The following is a 19,278-nucleotide window of genomic DNA, read 5'->3' on the forward strand; positions in this document are numbered from 1 at the left end:
AATTCAGCCTAAATGGATTGAGTGGACATGCATGTATCGGAGCATTCCCGCGTCGGAGGCCGTGATCGACCGCGGGAGTTTCTTGATTAGGGCTTTTCCTGCGGGGGTGGAGACCAGAACTTGGAGATGATGCAGGAATGCCGATAATTTATCCTGAAAAGATGACGTGCACGGTTGAAAGGATAGCATGAAGAATGCAATTACCGATACCTATAAATCAGAGCTCATACTGGGGTTGGAGGATGAACGTACAGTTGCTGAGCCGACAATTGTCATAATGCCTGGTGCAGCGTCCATAGTCGCGGCCCTGGCGGCCTTATTGCCGACTACTTTAGGACAAGCAAACCAAAGCTTCGTCGACTACAACATCGAAGCTAATCCCGACCTCTTCCCCGAATGCCTAGAGACGGGGGGCACTTCCTTCCCAGACTGCGAGAGAGGCCCATTGAGCCAGACTATCGTTTGCGATTCGTCTGTAAAGCCCCATGATCGAGCCGCTGCTCTTGTCTCTCTTCTGACCTTCGATGAACTCGTGAATAATACTGGAAACACTGGCCATGGAGCCCCCAGGATCGGGCTGCCCAAATACCAAGTTTGGAACGAAGCTCTTCACGGGGTTGCTCACGCCAATTTCAGCGAGGCCGACGACTTCAGCTGGGCTACATCCTTCCCCCAGCCAATTCTGACGATGGCAGCTCTTAATCGCACCTTGATCCATGAGATCGCGAGCATTATCTCAACGCAAGGTCGTGCCTTCATGAACGCCGGTCGCTATGGATTGGATGTTTACTCCCCCAACATCAACACCTTTCGACACCCGGTCTGGGGTCGTGGCCAGGAAACACCAGGCGAGGACGCCTACTGCCTCGCCTCAACCTACGCGTACGAGTATATCACTGGTATCCAGGGTGGCGTCGATGCCAACCCACTCAAACTCATCGCAACTGCAAAGCATTACGCCGGATACGACATCGAGAATTGGGGCAATCACTCGCGTCTCGGTAACGACATGCAAATCACCCAGCAAGACCTCTCCGAATACTACACGCCGCAGTTCCTCGTCGCCGCCCGAGACGCCAAAGTCCACAGCGTGATGTGCTCTTACAACTCTGTCAACGGCGTCCCTAGCTGCTCGAACTCCTTCTTCCTGCAAACGCTCCTCCGCGATATCTTCGGCTTCGTCCAAGATGGCTACGTCTCCGGCGACTGCGGCGCCGTGTACAACGTCTTCAACCCACACAGCTACGCAGCAAACGAATCATTCGCAGCCGCCGACTCAATCCGAGCCGGCACCGACATCGACTGCGGCGTCTCCTACCCACGACACTTCCAGGAATCATTCGAAGAACATGGCCTCTCCCGCCAGGAAATCGAACGAGGCGTAATCCGCCTGTACACCAACCTCATCCGCGCAGGCTACTTCGACAACAAAATCAGCCCCTACCGCAACCTCACCTGGACGGACGTCCTCTCCACCAACGCCCAAAACCTGTCCTACGAAGCAGCCGCCCAAAGCATCGTTCTGCTCAAAAACGACGGCACCCTCCCCCTCTCCAGCCCAGCAAACCAATCCATCGCCCTAATCGGCCCCTGGGCCAACGCAACCACCCAAATGCTAGGCAACTACTTCGGCCCAACCCCCTACCTGACCAGCCTGCTCTCCGCTCTCCAGTCCTCCCCTTACAAAGTCACCTACGCCCTAGGCACAAACACAACCACCGACCCATCCCCCACCTCCCAATCCTCCGCTTTAGCCGCCGCCAAAGAAGCAGACCTAATAATCTTCGCCGGCGGCGTAGACAACACCCTCGAAACAGAAAGCCAAGACCGCACCTCCATCGCCTGGCCCCCCAACCAGCTCGCCCTAATCACAAAACTAAGCAAACTAGGCAAACCACTCATCGTCCTCCAAATGGGCGGCGGCCAGGTCGACTCCTCCGCTCTGAAGTCTAACCCTGATGTCAACGCCCTCCTCTGGGGCGGATACCCAGGTCAAGATGGCGGACAGGCCCTCCTGGATATTATCACGGGTGAACGCGCCCCCGCCGGCCGGCTGGTTACGACGCAGTATCCTGCCGAATATGCGAAGGTGTTTCCGGCGATCGATATGGGGTTAAGGCCGAATGGGTCAAATCCGGGACAGACGTATATGTGGTATACGGGGAGGCCGGTGTATGCGTTTGGGCATGGGCTGTTTTATACAAATTTTAATACGACTGGTGCTCGTGCGAGGGCGGACAGGACGTCGTTTAATATTGGGGAGGTGTTGGGGGAGCCGCATCCCGGGTATAAGTTGGCTGAGCAGAGGCCGTTGTTTAATTTTACGGTTGAGGTGAGGAATACGGGGCACAGGGTGTCGGATTATACGGCGATGGCGTTTGTGAATACGACTGCTGGGCCGGCGCCGTATCCGAATAAGTGGCTTGTTGGGTTTGATCGGTTGGGGGCTGTGGAGCCGGGATCGTCGAGGATGTTGTCGATTCCTGTGAGTATTGATAGTCTCGCACGGACTGATGAGTTGGGGAATCGGGTTTTGTATCCTGGTCGGTATGAAGTGGCGTTGAATAATGAGAGGGAGGTGGTTTGGGCGTTTACTCTCACTGGGGAGGAAGCGGTGCTTCTCAAGTGGCCGGCTGAGAAGCAGTTGGTTGCTCCGGTGTAGATATAATACGACAGTGATTGATAGAATTGGATTTAATGGGTTTTTTTTGGTATGTTGGCTTGCTATGGGGAGATTGGAGTAGCAGTTATGCTGTATGATATGTCCAGTTTATATACAAATTCGTCGTGGTATATATGGAAGCGGCCACATTCAGTAAAATTTCAAGACATGCTATAATTCCATCTCACCTTTTATCTCGGACAGAGCTGCCCTTCCAGACATGGTATCTCTTCACGAGGCAGACGACTTGGCCTCAATCATCTGCACCAGTTCCTCGTATTCACCCGTATTCCGCAACATGTCCCAGAAAATGCCCTGTTTCTTAAGAAGACCACCAGGTGAGTCGTTTCTATCATCTGTCAGTATAATTCCAGAAAGCTATAATACATCCACCAGAATGGAAAGGACATACTCGACAATCTCCCCATCAGCCATAACAAGCACTCGATCATAGTCCATGATGGTCCTCAACCGATGCGCAATAGCGATAATGGTGCAATCCGGGAACTTCTCCCGCAGGACACGCTGCATATGCATATCTGTTTCATGGTCCACGGATGCTGTTGCCTCGTCTAGCAGCACGACCTTGGACCGACGACACATCGCTCGAGCAAGACTGAGGACTTGTCGCTGGCCCTGACTGAAATTCTCGCCATTGGCTGCCACTGGTGTAGCGAGTGTCAGTGGACGAGTCGTTTTGGCGGGGTTGCTGTAGTCTCCCTGGTCGCTGCTCTCCGGGATGTGGATAGAGGTGCAGGCTTGCAGGGCAGAGGCGAGTTCCGTTTCGCTGGATTCGCCGAACGGGTCGAGGTTTGAGTGGACGTCTCCTGAAAAGAGGACCGGCTCTTGCGGAATCAAGGTGACGCTTGTGCGGAGCCGATTCAGGAGGATTTTGGTGATGTCGACTCCGTCAATGGTTATCTGGCCCGATGCGAGGTTCACGAACCGCAGCAGGGATAGTCCAAGAGTACTTTTGCCGCTTCCTGTCCGGCCAACGAGCCCGATTCGCTCACCTGGGTTCGCCACGAAGGAAACGTTGCGTAGAACATCTGGGCCGTCTTCCTGATATCGTGCGCTCACGTTGTGGAACTCGACACGCCCGGACGTTGGCCAGCTGGCTGGAACGGCGGCGGCCTCTTTCTGTTCTTCTTCACTCATGTGTTCTTCTGGTTCGATGTCTGTGTATTCTCGTACTCGCTGGAAGCAGTTCAGCTCCACCTCCAATTCGTTCATCGTCCGTACTAAGTTTAGGATGTTTGTGCTAAGTCCGATAGCATTGGTCAATGAAAAACCGACAAGTCCTGCTGGTCCAGACCAGAAGTATGCCACGCAGCCCGCTGCAGTTGCGACAGATGCAGCGCACAAGTCTGATCGGACGGATACCCAACGGTTGCAATTGTACTGTGTCTCCGCGGACCGGGCATGAACAGCTAGCTTTTCTGCTAGGAGTCTCTGAAACACCAGATCTATGTCTTTGCGGGCGCGAATTACGCAAAGGCCGGACAGGGAATCAGTGAAATGCGAAAACACTGGAGAGTAGTTGATAGATGTCAATCGCTTGATGGAGACCTGAGTGCGGGTGTACATCTCTCCAATGATGAACCCAATAGTGCAGATGACTGCTGCGGGGAGAGCAAATATAGGCATGATAGAAGCAACACTAGCAATGCGAAGCAGGAAGCGCAATCCATTCTCAATAGACATCCGTAGCCAGTCGATCAGAACTGTATCCAGCGACCGGGTATCGTTCCCAAATCGATTAATCAAGCGTCCGGTTGGATTCTGGTCAAACCAGGAGATAGGAGCAGACAGTACCGCCTTCACTAGTCGTCGATGCATCTTTTTTGCGGCTGTCCAGCTTCCAAACTGGTATAGGAGGTTACCGCAAAGCTGCAGCAAAAGGAATATGATGATCGCTGCAGCGTATACCCCTAGATAGTACAACGAATTCGGGTTATCGTACTTTTCGTATGCCGACATCCAGACGGAGAGCCAATATGTGATCGCAAAATAAGAAATCTGCACTGCGATAGTTACTGCCATAACTAGAGGTGCGTAGCAGGGTCCGCCAAACAAAAGCATGTACCGTATAGCTAATGTACGTGGTACACGCCCAGTCGCCGAGGTTTCCTTTGCAATGCGTCCTACCTGCGGATTCTGTTGCTCGTGAGCAGGAGCAATGGTGGTTGCGGGCTCTGAGGGAACATCATAAGGTTCTTCGACTGTCAGCCGATTCCATAAAGATGCCGAATCGGTGTCAGTTGCAGGTGTACTGCAACGTGTACGTTGTAGAAGGGCTTGTGGGAAGCCTGAAGGTGTTTCCACAACGGACGCCTTTCCGTTGTCGAGGCGAACAAGCAATTCGGCATCCTGCAGAGCGGCCGGATAATGCGTGATCAGAACAACCGTCCTATCTGCGAGCAAGCCAGTGCGGAAACACTTTTCATAAACAAGCGTGGTTGTGTGAGTATCAAGCGCAGAGAAGATATCATCCAACAGGAGGGTGGACGATCGCGAATATAGTGCCCTCGCCAAGGACACCCTCTGTTTCTGACCACCAGAAAGTGAAGTTCCCTTTTCGCCCACCAAAGTAAGATCCCCGGCTGGGAGCTGTTGAAGGTCTTGTATGAGGCCGCTAGCCTCGATGACTGCGTTGTAGCGGGCCTTGTCAAATGGGCTAAAAAAGGTAATATTCTCTCGAATTGTGTCGTTCTGTAGCCAAGGAGCTTGTGGAACATAAGCTACATCCCGTGGACAATAGGCAATTCCGGATTCGAGTACTGTTTCCCCTAATAAAGACAGTAGCAAAGAGGTCTTCCCGCTTCCAGTAGGGCCTGTGACGACGTTAAGGGCGCGTGGTCTGAAGCAGACCGATACATCGCGCAACCTAAAAACAGCAATAGGGGACCGACGGAAGGTTGCATTCTTGATCTCCAATGGCCCTTCCGGATGCCTCTTAATTTCCGTTGCGGTTTCGAAGAAGCGGTCGATTCGCCGGAGTGATTCTGCTCCTTGCGCAGAGGACCTGCTGATATTGGACAACCAGACGAATTGGGACCGCAGGGTTTCCATGATAGATAGGGATGTGAACGCCGTAGCGGCTCGCAAAGTATCATTGGTGAATAGCACGAAAACGGAAAACATGACCAACAAGCTCACCATTGGTAACAGGTCACCGGCCATTGAAATTGCAGCAGCATAAACGCTCCGTTTCCAGAGGCGACGTTGCTCGACACTTCGAGCCTCGTTGATGGTATCCATTGCAGCATATTCCCAACCAAAATATTTCAGAGTACGTATGGAGTACAAGTACTCGGATATTTTAGAGAGGCGAACATCGGTAGCTTGCATCACAGATCGCTGGATCTGTGAAACCCTGCGAGATGCTAAAGCAGGGAGAGGAGTCAGGCATAGAAGCGCAGAGACACCCAGCAAGGATGGCCAACCGATCATCCGATAGAGGAATATGACAGCAATCGTAGTAGTGACCGGGGTTGCAACAACCACATAAAAAATATCCCGAGCACTATAGATAGCATCAACATCGTACGACATGAGGCTTGTTATGTTAGCTTGGCTAGACTTTGGTGCCCCCTTTGCCAAGACCCTCATTTTCCGAGAAGACTTCGGACGATCTTCTGCACTGGACGTGAGTATAGAATCGTCGTAAAGGTACGACCGCATTGCGGTCTGATATATTTCCTGGACCAGAGACATATTGACTCGAACTAGAAGTCGGGTAGCAATGAAAATGTACTGCTGATAACACAGAGAACGCGACATGGGGCCGATAAAGAGAAGAGACAGCCACAGGGCGGGATGGAGGATGGCGTCCTCTGGGTTCTCCAGGTACGCCAGCAGTCGTAGCATGGAATACGGAGCCACATAGTCCAAGAATGTCGTGATTAAAGACCAACTCATCATGCCCTTGATCTCGGTGTTGAGTAACCTACATAACGTTCGAAATGTTTTCCCACCCTTGAGGCGCTGTTTCTTGATCTTTCTTAGCCACTTTGAAGGTTCGTCGTATGAGGGCAAAGGGGGGAGATCATCCATTATCAAGTCCCTCCGACAGCCTCGCAAAATAACATGTGTCACCCACTCGTATGAGCAGTAGTACGAGAATAGAGAACATGTTTCTTCAGGGGACACCTCTTCGGTCAGTTGCGTTTCCTCGTTTTCTGTATCAGCGATGGGCGAGTACCGCGGTCGGGGCGTTGCAGATGCGATTATTAAGACAGCAGCTAGACAGGCTATCAAGCTTCCCCTAACGGCACGTAGGCTATGTGTAGCCCCGATAATAATCATTGGAACCAGATCTTGGGTGCATGCCAAAATCAAACCCACAAGGGCCACTGAGTTCATATGGCGATACATGTGTGTCCGAGTACGGTCATTCTTGAAGAAGAATTGTAGTACGCCCATCAATACCATATAGCTCACCAGGAGCGACTGTTTCCAGTTGTCTGCATATTGTGCATCGATCCAACTGAGACAACAAGCACCTATCGCAGCCGACAAATGCAAGAAGGTAAAGGGCAAAATAATCCTAATGGCCAAGTCGCCATCTGGTGATTCTTCGGGGATACGAGATTTCGTTCTGCTGGAACGAGTCACATAACGCAGGCCGAATGAAAGAAGCAGTACTACGCATGATAACAGGACGGTCGCGAGATGTATGTTTCCCGCGGCCACGAAAGCCGAGGCTTTCTGTGTTCGATATTGCCAAAGACGCCTAAAGATCAATTTAAAAAACGTCGGATTACAACTCAGGCGCCAGAGACTAACCTTTGTATTATACTATCATCTGAAAATAGAGGGATCTCTCCCCCGAGCTGCCATTCCGAGGGTACAATGACCTGCTGGAATCCTCCGAGAAAGTCGGACATCGTGTGTTCTCACACCAAGAGGAAGCCTAATCAAATACGCGAGTTCCACACATTAACTAGATCAGGCCAACAGTATCAAGTGGCCCAGGTAGTGTTCTCGTGTTATCCAGTCACCCAGCATTATTGGGGCAGTATGGAAGACTCGTGGACCTTGCTATGGATGAAGGGCGACAAGAGCGGTGTCCATAGCCCACTGACTCCACACGATGGAGTGTCTGAGCTGAATTAGAGACAACCCGACTGGCTAAACGAATGAACAAGGGTTAGTCAAGGTTGCGAAAGAACTTTTATGAAGGAGGTCTCGGTGACATCCGTCCTTTCCGTGGTTCGTTCCGTCCATTGCTTATCACTGGATCAAGTGGAGCCCCTATGATGATAAGATCCAATCTTATTAGATTAATTGCGAGAAAAGAACCAAAAAAGAATAAAAAAAGTGTAAGAAAAAGAAAGAGAAATCTTTCGCATCTACTATTTTATATCATCCGCAGGTGAACCGCCATTGCGATACTGCCAAAGCCGACTGATATCTCTGACTTTTAACGGCCCTCGGATATTGTCTTCGTGCTCATCTCGAACCGAGCGCCCACTGGTGATAAGCACCTCATCCCTCGCATATCTTGCGTGTTTCGGGCGGATCTTCTCATATGCGACACTTTTCGCCCCCATCTCCATAAATTCATTGGTGTCAAGGACTTTCCTGTCCGGCCCTAATGTGAACATCGCGTCGAGGTAGTGCTGGTTTAATTGATGACCAGAGCCCGGCCGCACAAAGATTCGCCCCATATAACGATTCGGGACGCTGGCAAATTGTAACACGCCCCATACACACACAAAATCCAGCGCATTCACGTAGTGCTCTATATGAAGAACGCTCTTGTTCGCCTGCCCCGAGGCATTTTGATACGGTATTGTCGACCCATCGGTGGATGGTTGTTTCAAGCCCAGAAGTGATTTAAACGGGTTATTGAAGTGATTGGCAGCATTGCCAAAAGTATACACTTCCAGCTTTCGCAGGATGTCCTCGGGTAACTCGTCCAAGAGCCAGTCAATGATGAGACTGCCCTCAATGCCACCTTGACTGTGGAGAATGAGGACCACTTTCTCATATTTGGGATTCAGTAATGTCGCTTTGGTAATGGCATACCCATCCCTCGTGTCGGGAGTCGCAAAGGTAAAGGTTCTTTGAATCAGGCACTCGATGATGTCAAATACCAGCCCGTCGCTAAAAAAAAAAAGGCATCAAAACGTGTATCTCATTGGGAATCATGAAAAATGGAACAGCCTACGTGGGATTATGCACGCCAGTTATTCTCCTGCCAAAGGTGTAAGCAAGCCGGTCAATGTTATTTTGCAACCAATGGTTTCTGTATCGCAACAAGTTCGTTAGGGACTTGCGTTTCACTCCACTTGATTCGGCTCGAAAATAGCGCCTCACTTACCCGACCGCGACTCCGTTGATGAATATCCAGTGTTCCCGTTCATGCTCCGGTCGCTCCTCTATTGCGACTTGGGACTGTAAAATGCCGTCCGAAGTATTAAGCACCCAGCTGCAGATAGCTCGGTTTGCCCATACAAAGGCCACAGCATATAGAAAGATCCATAATGCAGGTACCATGGAAAAGAAGCAAACCAGCAAAGACAGCAGGAAAACAACCTGACACATAGCCAAACAAACATGCATCGCAAGGGCAAACAGATTCTCCCATGATGGATACAATTCGTCCAATTCATCCAAAGTCGAGGGATTCAGTGGGAGTATTATGCCCGGTAGACTCCATAGACTTTTGAGAACGAGGAGAATGTCGGCCCCCAGCAACTGCAGCGGTGAGGCTGTATACGGCAAAGGCGGTTTTCGTTTATTTTTCCTCCTCCTGAGGAATGCAGCTGCCATACCAGCGTTGTTTTGTAACTCAAATTTGAGGTTTCCGTAGTATAAGCGGTCGGTGGACTAGTAAAAAGCGTTCAGAATGGTGTCTCTGTTTATCAGCGTTATGGAAAATGATAAATTGGGGTCCTTTGGTAGATTTAAATTTCTGGCAAGGAGAGTGAGCCTTGAGCCCCATGATGGCTACAGCAATAGCCACATGATGCCAGTATTTAATGGATGGATTGTGCAGATATTGTGCTGACCACATATAATGAGTTCTCGCTATGCGGATAAAACGACCCGGGCGAATCACGTCCCGCCGAGTGATTTCTGACATCTCAGCTGATGACACATAGTGCCCTAACTTTTCCGAAGTTGTTCATTGTGGTCATAGGCATCTCCATATTTCTTTGGCAATCAATCTATAAATATCATGGCAAAAGAACGTTGTACTATTGCCCGCTCTTAAACGTGGTGTAGTAATAGTCTAGTATAGTGAGAATACTATATCAATTAATCTAACTAGTAGGGCCCTACCGTGTGAAATTGTCGGTAGTTTTTCAGGATGACAGCATGTGATCAAGTATGGTAGAGATACTCGCCGGTCATCCCTGCCAGAAGAATCTATCTAAACTACTATATTGATTCAATCCTACACAAGCAATTGGGGGAAAGAATTGGATCGACACGCCAAGCGCGAGGGGGCTGCGGCCCGCAAATGGACCCTAACTAACTCAAGTCCGTGCTCTTCATCTCACCTCAGCTTCGGTGACCCTGAAAGAGAAACCCCGTCGTACAACTTATTGAGACGATATAGATCGGGATCTGTATTATCTCCCTATCTTGATCTCCTCCCGAGAAACTGCTATCGGATCTCTATGTCCTTAACCCAGCCCGCCAGCGGAATTTCGCCCACCCCCGGGAGGAAGAAGGCCCCCGGCACCCAGGTACTAAACTGGTAATCCCCCGAAACACAGGCAGAGAAGCCCGTGATTCGCCGGCCGCCGACTGCCTGTGGAGCATGCCGCTCTGGAACACTGGCATAGAATCCGAGCCAAAATTGCTTCAATATCTTTCCCCATCCAACAGAGCTAGGAACCGACAGCCGCAGTACAAACCCAGCGTCACAGCCCCGAGTCGCCATCGCGTATCTGTCAATGCCGAGTGAACATGATGTTTCCACGTCCCCAAGCTCGAGTGTGCAATCGAGGAAAAGCCAAAACCACAACTTGATAAGATGTTCAAAGTCACGGGTGATGTCATCAAGAGCTGCCAAGAGTCAACTCGCTGTGGCTGTTACGTGGGCCCCGTAGACATAGTCTGCATCATGACTGTCTTCAAGCAGACAGCCGTATGCTTCGACTTCATCGCTAAATCCGGCTTCGACGGGACTGTCAAGGTGGGGATTGGCAACTACTGTTTTTCGCGCACCGACGAAGCCTCGTTGAAACGGATACTGGTCTTAGGTCTCGTCAAACAGGCCGATGAATTGTTGGACTCGGTGAGTGTCCTCGTGCACAATATGCTTGTAGCCCAGAGTGAACCGGGGGGTCAAGGTCATGAACCGTTCCCCTACCTGCTTGAACCAGCTCAACTTAGATTATGTCCAAGAAGCCATTGCAAGCTTCAAGAAGCTTTTCCGTTTGATCTCGGAGTATTTCGGAGGGAAAGATTCGGATAGAGGAAGCATATGACAGCCATGATATAACGTATAGCCTCCAGAGGAGCGAGGGTTATGGTTAATGATAAGAATTGGATAAGTGTATGAAGAGTTTCGTCGCGCGTGGGTAGTAGAACCCTACCAAAAGAAGTATGACATTGTTCGCTTTCTTCGGCCTTCCTCTTAAGGCGATCTACAAGTACGGTAGATAGAACCTTAGAGCGATAGTAGTTTGCATCTCCCGTATGAGCAGAAAAAAACCACCCGATATACTCAGCTCGCAGGCTAAAACCAGGTTGATTTACTTCTCATTGCATTGGATTCTTTTACTGGTTCTCAACTTTCTAAGTCTAGTAATGACACACAGCTTCGGAGAGATAACTCCCCTAACTCTCTCAAATAAAGTACCTCTCTTTGACCACGCTCAATGGAGCTGAATCGAGAATTCCCTCCGCCACTCCTCGCCATACTTAAGGAAAAGTAGACACATTGCCCCCAATGCCAGAGATACGAAGGCCAAAAGAGAGTTACCCCAGCCGTACCCCAGATTATTATACAATGAGGCACCAACAAGAGGCAGAAGAGCCGCAGATAGACTTCGTAATATGTTACCAGCGGTGATGGCACTAGCCGCATACTTCGTGTACGCATCGATCATGTACACATTAAAAGGTATCTTTAAAGGGGAAGGAGATCAGTTTAGAACCACAAGGTAGAGCGATAGTGCTAACGAAGGTAAACATGACTCCAAACCCAACAATACCCGTCGCGACAACAGGAACGGCGCTGTCAAAGTGGTATTGAACCGTCCATTCGTAAATGAAGAATTCGATGAGGATTGCAATTGCCCCGTATACCAAGGATTCCAAGCGAAATCTAAAGCATCACTCTAGTTAGTCGGGAAAAGGCCAATAAATTGTATGGGTTTCATGAAGCGTACTCGGGTTTTGCTGCTCCCCTGCTTTTTGCTGAGGCGCGCGTGTGTTTTGTCGTTGACGACTCTGGCAAGACTCAGTGAGACCAGAAAGCCAATTGTCAAACCTAGATATACCATGCCGAGCCTTCCTTGATTAAAACCATACTGGTCTTCGAGAACAACGGAGAAGGTAGAGAAGAGAAGATAAGTGAAGCCGTATATGACTGCGTTGTACACGGCTAGGCCAGTGACGACCGAGCAGAATAGAAACATCTTGACGGGACTGGTGATTGCTCGTTTTAGGACAGTGTTCGCGGGCAGCTGACGCTGACCGTTTGCGTATAACGCTTGGTTGCCGGTTTTCTGGCGGAGTGTCTTAACCTTCCGTTTGAGAATGACAGGCGCATATGTCTCTGTGTATGTGAAAGCGCAGAAAATTCCCATGGTGCCGTTCTGTATGGAACAGTTAGTAATTCAAAAATAATCCTCCAGGCATATGACTGCTGGATATAACTCACCAGAATAAGCCACAACCAGAATACCCATCGCCACCCCGCCGAGTACATAGTCATAGCAAGCCCTCTACGATGTATTGGCACAAGATCGGAAATAGTTCCGCCTGCGTTGTTGAGAGAACAGGATGCAGAACATCCTTGCAGGAAACGCAATATCACCAATCCAAGTAAAGACGGTGTCAAGGCACAGCCAACCGTGAATGCACAGAATCCAATATTTGCGCGATTGTAAATTATACGACGGCCAACGACTTCGGACATGGGGCCTACGATAATAGGGCCGACGCCGGTTCCCAGGAGCTAGAAGTTATTAAGCTGCTATCCAATGTATCATTACGCCGACGAGCATGACTCGTGTCCAGGCCGGCCAATTGCGCGGATTGTGAGGATCGCTGGACCTATCCCAATCTACCTCATTGGGTCGGCTAGGAGTGCATTATTCGTCGGCGGCGGTATATTTTGTTTGAGATAGTTCGTTTTCTCACGCCCCTCCACAGTATCTCCACTCATTGAAGAATATCTGGAGTTGGTCTGGCCCCAATAGCTTCGTCAGCGGCCTATATTCCTAAGAGGAGAGCAACGAATGTACCTGTCTCGCGCCATTTTCTTCATCCCTCTTCCCGTCAGCCATACTGTTCCGCTCGGCAACTGAGAAGCTCCGAAACAGAGGAGCCTAAGCTCCCAAGCTCCGTTTGAATACTTTTATGATATACAAGGGGCTTGTCCGCCATCTCCGGGATATTCAGAACAAACATTTCCCTTTAAGGCAATGGATTTTCCGAACACAGTGATGTTATATGGTGGACTAATCTACTAACCCCAAAGTATCTTTGCGTCGTGCCTTTCGTTTTAGTTTTTGCCGTTACCAGACTACCTGCAATGATATGGAGCCCGGCCTTGAGAACTTTCCCGCCAGCGTCGACTGGCAAATAATTGGGAACCCCTACCATCTCGTCAGTCCAGAATACAGAATCCAGTGTTTAAGTGAGACAACTCGATCTGCTGGGGTGTCCAATGTTACCTCCTAGTATGAGTCGAACCCATCGGTTTCCATCGGTTCGATCTTGTCTGGTCTTTCGAGGGATCCCTGCACTCACCCTTCTTGATCATGCCTTTTAACCCTCCCAACAACCACACATATACCGGAGGCACTCAAAGTGGCGATATAACCGGTTATTAGCCACAGACATCTTTTTACTGTCGTTTCGTCTGTTTTCTGTGGACTTTGGTAATGCCCACTAAACATAAGATATCCGTATACCGGCAGTTCCTCCCCTCTCCTCCTTAGCGGAGAAGTCCTCAGGTCACTGTCCCCAACCTTGCTTGATAGCAAGCTCTTCCAGAAAGTGTCTGCTGTTGCAAAAGCCAATCCTGTCAGCAATGAAATCGCTTTCGGGCCTGCGATGTACGTACATCAGTGAGATATCAACTCGCTGATTAGAGATTAGCAAGAAGTATACAAGCAATAAGAAGGTCGTGATACCTAATATTGGGGAATAGTTGATCACATGCCTGGTATGCAAAGCCCTTCCTCCGATTAGTTCGCATACGCAGTGTTTCACACTATGGGGGTTGAATTACCCTTTTGGGACAGTTTCGGGAAATCCATTACCAACTTCGTCGTAGCGATCACCACCTTGACAGAGGAAAATCAGTATGCATGATGGTTAGCCCAAGGGTCCTGGCAGATAAGTCCTGCTTTTATAACATTTTATTTTATAGGTCCCTTTAGTGACATCTTGCTAAATCGCGGCCTAGCTCAGTTCAACATTCCGGTGCGGATCTCCCATATCATGGACAACAACAACGTTCATCCTTCAATCGAGTTCGATGCTCGGCTCTTCAATGAGGATCAAATGAAAGAGGTGACGGAAATTTTCTGGAGAATGGCTCAAATTGCTATTTCATAAGGTGGACCAATTGCCGGCCAAGACACAAGAAAAGTTTTTGAGATCATCTGTGGAGTCTTGTTTCATCGCAGTCCTCTTTTTGGCACCGGCTCTTGAAGAGCGACAGAACGTTTGATAGAACGAACCGGGGAGAAGATGCTAGTATTTGAAAATAGCTCTAGGAAATTTCTCCGTATACTACGAAATTATGAGCCTATGCCTTGAGAGCGATGTGTTTTCTAATAGTCAACATGGTGGTCTGTGGCTTTGTAGTTGCGGTACAAACATCTCAACCAACCCTGTGGTACCTATGGAAGCCCTGAAACGCTGATCAGGTTTTTTGATACAGCTCCTGTCAAGTTGTTCCACGCTAAATGCTGGCCATTTGATTTGTTTTCTTTTTTTGGGGGGGAGGAGGCCAATATTACGCCGAACTAACTCTTCTCAAAACCCTATCTAGAATTCTGGAGATGTTCTAGAAAGGCGCTTCAGCAACCTTAACATCAGCCCTATCTAGCCCTAAAGCATATCATCTACGCATAGCTCTTCAGCAGATCTTCACAAAACGAATACCTCATAATAGACCATATCAAAATTAATAATAGGAAGAATCCATTATTTATTCGTCATCGAAACAAAGACAAAACGACAGATGACCAACCCATCCCAAATGAAATCGCTCTAGCGCCATTCCAGGAAAGAATGCCATCAACTGTGTGGGAACGAAGCCATCCTAAAAAAGACGCTCAAAAATGGCATTATCCACCACCACAAAGCCTTTTGTTCCGCACAAAAGAAGAGCATAGCACCCACTATATAACGTTTATAGACCCCCTGCGTGTTTCATTTGTCATAACTTGCTTTCTCTTCCTGTTTCAGCCACCCTGTCTTGTCTCCACCTCAAGAAAGTTGGTCAGGACAGAGTTCAAGCGAGCTTGCAGATAACAGTCCTACCAGTTCTGTTTAGCTTTCGCGTCAGTGCTGCTTTGTCTTCACTCCTATCGATAATATGATACGTGAGACTACGCTGGATAGTCTAGTATCTCTGGTCGCCAACAGGACGCGACGAAAGAAACTGAGATTATCGACCTTTTTTTGATCCTTCCGCGAACGCTCCGACTAACTAGACCGAGATGAAAGGCTCCCAGTCTCTCGCTAGTCTCGGGAAGGAAGACATGAGATTACTAACCTGGATCCTCAGCATAGGCCACATCGATCCAAGTAGTAATCGAGAGGAAAAAGATGAAGCGATCGTAAAGGCGATCAAAACACTCCCGCCCGCGCTGCGGAAACACAGGTTGGCATCCTTATTTCGGTGTCCTCCTACGGTCCTGTGTCGTTCGCACAAGGAACTGAACCCCTACGCGATCCGACATGTTTTTGAACTTCTGCGGTACGAGGTAACCGCGCATATGGAGTCCCTCTGCTGGTACCATGACATGCTCGACGTAAAGTTGCGAGACCTAGTCTACAGCCTGCGAGACATACAGTATATGTGGAACCCTTCTCGACGAGGCTCAGTCACATTCCAGCAGAACAAGTGCGAGGCATGTATCCTCGCGAGGATTGTCGGAGGGCCAGCGTTCCTGCTACTACTGCGGACAGCTCTCCTGAGCCGCACAGCAACCCGGAGGAATCACTATATACCGAGACTTCTCTCATTCGTCGAAGAAAGTATGACACACCATGAATGCCTTACGGGGCAAATCTATTACTGGAGCGGCATTTGGGCGAAAACGATGAAGCACCAGAGGAAACAGGCTAAGTGCGCGCTGAGGTCGACTGATCCTGTAGCGAACCTCAAAGCAGACCTCCAACAAGCAAAGGAGATTGTTGTTCCGATCGGTATCGACTTGGAAACCCTTGAGTCATCCCAGAGGGTCCGTCAAGGGCACAGAAGTCACCGGGAGCCATGTACAATATCTGGGCAAGCCCCCAGACAACATAATAGTGATGTCGACACCCTTGCAGGAATCATCGGACTGTACGGCGAGCTTCAACCTGCAGACGAGGTATCCTCAGCCACATTCTATGCAACAGAGGATCAGTCAGACCTCTCTTCCGTCACTTACACTGGCGATACTCCTATTTATACATCCACAATCCCTCCACTAAACGCGCCATATCCCTCCTCAAATCTGCGACCTATCCACCAACAGCCAATCAGCAAGCAAAAACCACCAGCGAAAGACCCAGCCGGTGATACCGATGACGGGTATGCAAGGAATGAATACATCCCTTCTCGAAAAGAATTTAATTGGCAGCATGTGCCCGGGAAGCACAGACCCTTAGATCCGCTGTCCAACGAACCTCAAGGCCTCTGGAGGGAAGGGCTTCAAGGGGATGGCGGGTGTGAGGAAATAGCAGCCCTGTACCAAGATCTGCTCGGCACATACTCCGAGTCAGAAAACGGGGAGAACTCGATAGAGAAACGGCCAAAGCAAGACACCACCTGGGGTCTTTTCTTAAAGGTTTAGGATTTTCTAATTCCCCCAACCCCTTTGCTCCTCTTTCATTCTTTCAAACAAGAGCAGAGCAGAGGGTGACCTTTCCCCAGGCAGGCAAAGCAAGTTGAGATGTGATCAAGTGGATATTGTGGGTTTAAGTCATAACCTAATATGTAATTCATATTACAATTGGAGGAAGCAAAAAAAAAAAAAAAAAAAAAAAAAAAAAAAAAAGCCAAAGGGAAAAGGGAAAAGAAAAAGCGATGGGCACATGAGAAAGTAAAGAAGAAGACAAGTAGCAATGGGCAGCATTGTCCAGGCACATTGCCGTGTGAACCATCCTGATTATAAAGAATTACCACCAAAGAGAAGTCATTGTACAAGCCAACATATAATCGTAATCCCCGATATTAATACTAGCAATGCTTCCAAAGCAGACCGGAGACGTCCTGCCCCTCCGAGCCCCTTAATATGCGAGAATCAAGAGTCGAGAAATTATTATGATTAAAAAAATATTCACCGAGAAGAGAAAATTCTGAGAGGGAAGAAGATGGGGTAAAAAAAGAAAGAGGCACAACAGTAGAAGGATGGAGATTAAAGGACGCTACTGGTCACTCCATGCTTTGCGCCCTTCAGACCGTCAAAGGTGGCGGTCTTTCGGCGCAATCGGGACCGTGCATTGGTATCGGCCGGCTCATCCGAGGAAACTCTGGCGGGAGATGTGACGGTTTCTCCCTTGACTCCATGCTCTTGGACGGCGGTGCCGTCCAACTTTCTCTGGGCAGCTTCCCGGCCCCGCTCGTAACGAAGTCTCACATCGCCCCTCCATTGCGTCTCGAGAAGATGATCCCAGAAGGTGAAAAATGGTTGAGAAAAGTTGGTTTTTATCCCCCAGCTCTGGTGGTGAATGTCATGATAGGCAGCATTATTGGAAGTAAAGTGCTGCAAGGGGTCCCACGGGAAAGCATAGCCACAGTGATCGTCAACGGTTTTAATAGTCGAGCAGGTAAAAAACCACATACTCTGGCGAATGGTCATTCTAGCCGTCAAGAACGCAACCCCTGTACCGGCTGTGTCGAGGAGAAACCCCTCCACGGGGTGATTGTACAGAGCACCAAACGCATACGGGACGTATAAGCGGTGGTGACGGGAGTGGAAAGTAACTACCAAAATCGTTAATTACCCATGTAATTTTTAAGACGAAAGATAATTGAAATGGAACTTACCATAAAGCCAACGGTTCATGTGCATTGCCCGGTGGAGGAAATACTGCCAGGTGTCGACGACGCATACACCCCAGATAAACTGCACGGCTGGAATGAAGTACCAATAGACGAAGCTGGCCGTTGTTAATTCCCATCCGGCAAATGCAGGAACGATGGCCTCTACGCCATTTTCCAAGATCGTGGTTTGGGTGAGTCCAGGATAGCGTCCGCCCGCGAGAACTCCTCCCAAGATTGTATGGCCATTTATCGACAGGGTCTTTGCCAAACCCATGGCATCAATACCAACCAGCGCCAGCATACGCGGAAGGACCCTCTGCAAGAGACGGATCCGCTGAGCCCAAACAGCCACATCATATTCCTCTTTACCCAAGCATTCTTGGGGATCCAAGTAGGACATCGCGAGGCCCGCTATAGTTTGAATTACTTGCTGTAGGATGACATCCCTCACAACTTCCCAACGCGATACATGGTTTCGTTTTAGGACTTCGGCCGGAGTATGTAGACGGTACTGGGGGAACAAGTCGTAGACATCAATGTAATGATAGACCATAGACAGCGCCCAATAAGCGATGATGGGCAGCATCAGAGCCAAAATATTGTCGGGAATTGGGGATAATAGGGGCGGGCGAGGTGTTAACGTATAAGCCGGAAGTGGCGGGAGGTCATAGACCATCGAAGCATTGACTGCCATTATGGAGTCACTCTATGTCTAGATGTGTTGAAAGATGTGCGCAGGACGTGTAAAACGATCAACACATCTGTCGGTTTCAGCGGCAACTAACGGAAACCGAGGGGGGGGGTTGCGCGATATGAAAAGAGACGGCACCGAAAGGAACGTCAATAAGACAGAGAAGGAAGAGAAAAGGGAAAAAAAAAATAGTATACAATGGAGATGGTTGCGGTTCCTGGATCGGATCTTTCACGATCCACAATTAGGGGAGGCGAACGGAGGAAGCACGAACCGACGGACCGGCAATAAATCCGGATGGCTGGAGCTCCGAGAATTAGATGAAGAATTAATTTAATAGAGCAAATGCACAGTGCACGATTGGAGAAGTACGAGAGAGTGTGTCTGAAGAGAACCGGAAGAGGCAGAGGGTGTTACCGGGCAGGCAATAGTTAGATATAAAAGGGAACTGAATGAGTGATGGGGAGACTTGAAGTGGCACCACGGGATGTCCAAGGCGACCGATACTGATTGATAGTA

At 49.3% G+C, this 19,278-nt stretch overlaps 7 protein-coding genes across 7 annotated transcripts; 3 read left to right on the plus strand and 4 right to left on the minus strand.

Moving 5' to 3' along the window:
* Positions 1 to 277: 277 nt before the first annotated feature.
* On the plus strand, positions 278 to 2,662 carry xlnD (beta-xylosidase XylA; the record flags this gene model as incomplete). Its single annotated transcript, XM_032049039.1, has 1 exon — positions 278 to 2,662. The coding sequence occupies one exon, from the start codon at positions 278 to 280 to the stop codon at positions 2,660 to 2,662; it is 2,385 nt and encodes a 794-aa protein (XP_031899335.1).
* Positions 2,644 to 7,785, minus strand: BDW43DRAFT_110061 (putative ABC multidrug transporter). Its single transcript, XM_032037901.1, has 3 exons — positions 7,451 to 7,785; positions 3,075 to 7,397; positions 2,644 to 3,011 (listed from the first exon to the last, which is right to left on the minus strand). Exons 1-3 carry the CDS (start codon positions 7,549 to 7,551, stop codon positions 2,894 to 2,896), a joined length of 4,542 nt encoding a protein of 1,513 aa, XP_031899336.1. The 5' UTR covers positions 7,552 to 7,785; the 3' UTR covers positions 2,644 to 2,893.
* Positions 7,786 to 8,019: 234 nt separating this feature from the next.
* Positions 8,020 to 10,562, minus strand: BDW43DRAFT_312173 (uncharacterized protein; the record flags this gene model as incomplete). The annotated part of the gene is made up of 4 exons (XM_032047322.1): positions 8,020 to 8,773; positions 8,838 to 8,915; positions 8,991 to 9,499; positions 10,308 to 10,562. 4 exons carry the CDS (start codon positions 10,560 to 10,562, stop codon positions 8,020 to 8,022), a joined length of 1,596 nt encoding a protein of 531 aa, XP_031899337.1.
* Positions 10,126 to 11,113, plus strand: BDW43DRAFT_279541 (uncharacterized protein). Its single transcript, XM_032042321.1, has one exon. It carries the CDS (start codon positions 10,656 to 10,658, stop codon positions 11,097 to 11,099), a length of 444 nt encoding a protein of 147 aa, XP_031899338.1. The 5' UTR covers positions 10,126 to 10,655; the 3' UTR covers positions 11,100 to 11,113.
* A 389-nt stretch (positions 11,114 to 11,502) lies between these two features.
* Positions 11,503 to 13,140, minus strand: BDW43DRAFT_301078 (major facilitator superfamily domain-containing protein; the record flags this gene model as incomplete). The annotated part of the gene is made up of 6 exons (XM_032044993.1): positions 11,503 to 11,754; positions 11,810 to 11,954; positions 12,019 to 12,046; positions 12,090 to 12,447; positions 12,513 to 12,809; positions 13,099 to 13,140. 6 exons carry the CDS (start codon positions 13,138 to 13,140, stop codon positions 11,503 to 11,505), a joined length of 1,122 nt encoding a protein of 373 aa, XP_031899339.1.
* Positions 13,141 to 15,531: 2,391 nt separating this feature from the next.
* Positions 15,532 to 16,875, plus strand: BDW43DRAFT_312176 (uncharacterized protein; the record flags this gene model as incomplete). Its single annotated transcript, XM_032047323.1, has 1 exon — positions 15,532 to 16,875. One exon carries the CDS (start codon positions 15,532 to 15,534, stop codon positions 16,873 to 16,875), a length of 1,344 nt encoding a protein of 447 aa, XP_031899340.1.
* A 192-nt stretch (positions 16,876 to 17,067) lies between these two features.
* sur2 (sphingosine hydroxylase) lies at positions 17,068 to 19,257 on the minus strand. Its single transcript, XM_032042322.1, has 2 exons — positions 18,072 to 19,257; positions 17,068 to 18,008 (listed from the first exon to the last, which is right to left on the minus strand). The coding sequence occupies exons 1-2, from the start codon at positions 18,760 to 18,762 to the stop codon at positions 17,440 to 17,442; spliced, it is 1,260 nt and encodes a 419-aa protein (XP_031899341.1). The 5' UTR covers positions 18,763 to 19,257; the 3' UTR covers positions 17,068 to 17,439.
* Positions 19,258 to 19,278: the final 21 nt, after the last annotated feature.

The sequence above is a fragment of the Aspergillus alliaceus genome (genome assembly GCF_009176365.1).
Source record: "Aspergillus alliaceus strain CBS 536.65 unplaced genomic scaffold BDW43scaffold_28, whole genome shotgun sequence".
NCBI classification, from domain to species: Eukaryota; Fungi; Ascomycota; class Eurotiomycetes; order Eurotiales; family Aspergillaceae; genus Aspergillus; species Aspergillus alliaceus.

What these genes read in the sequence shown, in the direction of transcription:
- BDW43DRAFT_279541 (XM_032042321.1), top strand. Translation starts at nt 10,656, where the DNA reads ATGTTCAAAGTCACGGGTGATGTCATCAAGAGCTGCCAAGAGTCAACT.
- sur2 (XM_032042322.1), bottom strand. Translation starts at nt 18,762, where the DNA reads ATGGCAGTCAATGCTTCGATGGTCTATGACCTCCCGCCACTTCCGGCT. An exon ending in CATGAACCGTTGGCTTTATG is followed by an intron (nt 18,009 to 18,071) that starts GTAAGTTCCATT and finishes CGATTTTGGTAG; the next exon opens with TTACTTTCCACTCCCGTCAC.
- BDW43DRAFT_110061 (XM_032037901.1), bottom strand. Translation starts at nt 7,551, where the DNA reads ATGTCCGACTTTCTCGGAGGATTCCAGCAGGTCATTGTACCCTCGGAA. An exon ending in GATGATAGTATAATACAAAG is followed by an intron (nt 7,398 to 7,450) that starts GTTAGTCTCTGG and finishes ATTGATCTTTAG; the next exon opens with GCGTCTTTGGCAATATCGAA. An exon ending in GCTGATGGGGAGATTGTCGA is followed by an intron (nt 3,012 to 3,074) that starts GTATGTCCTTTC and finishes GACAGATGATAG; the next exon opens with AAACGACTCACCTGGTGGTC.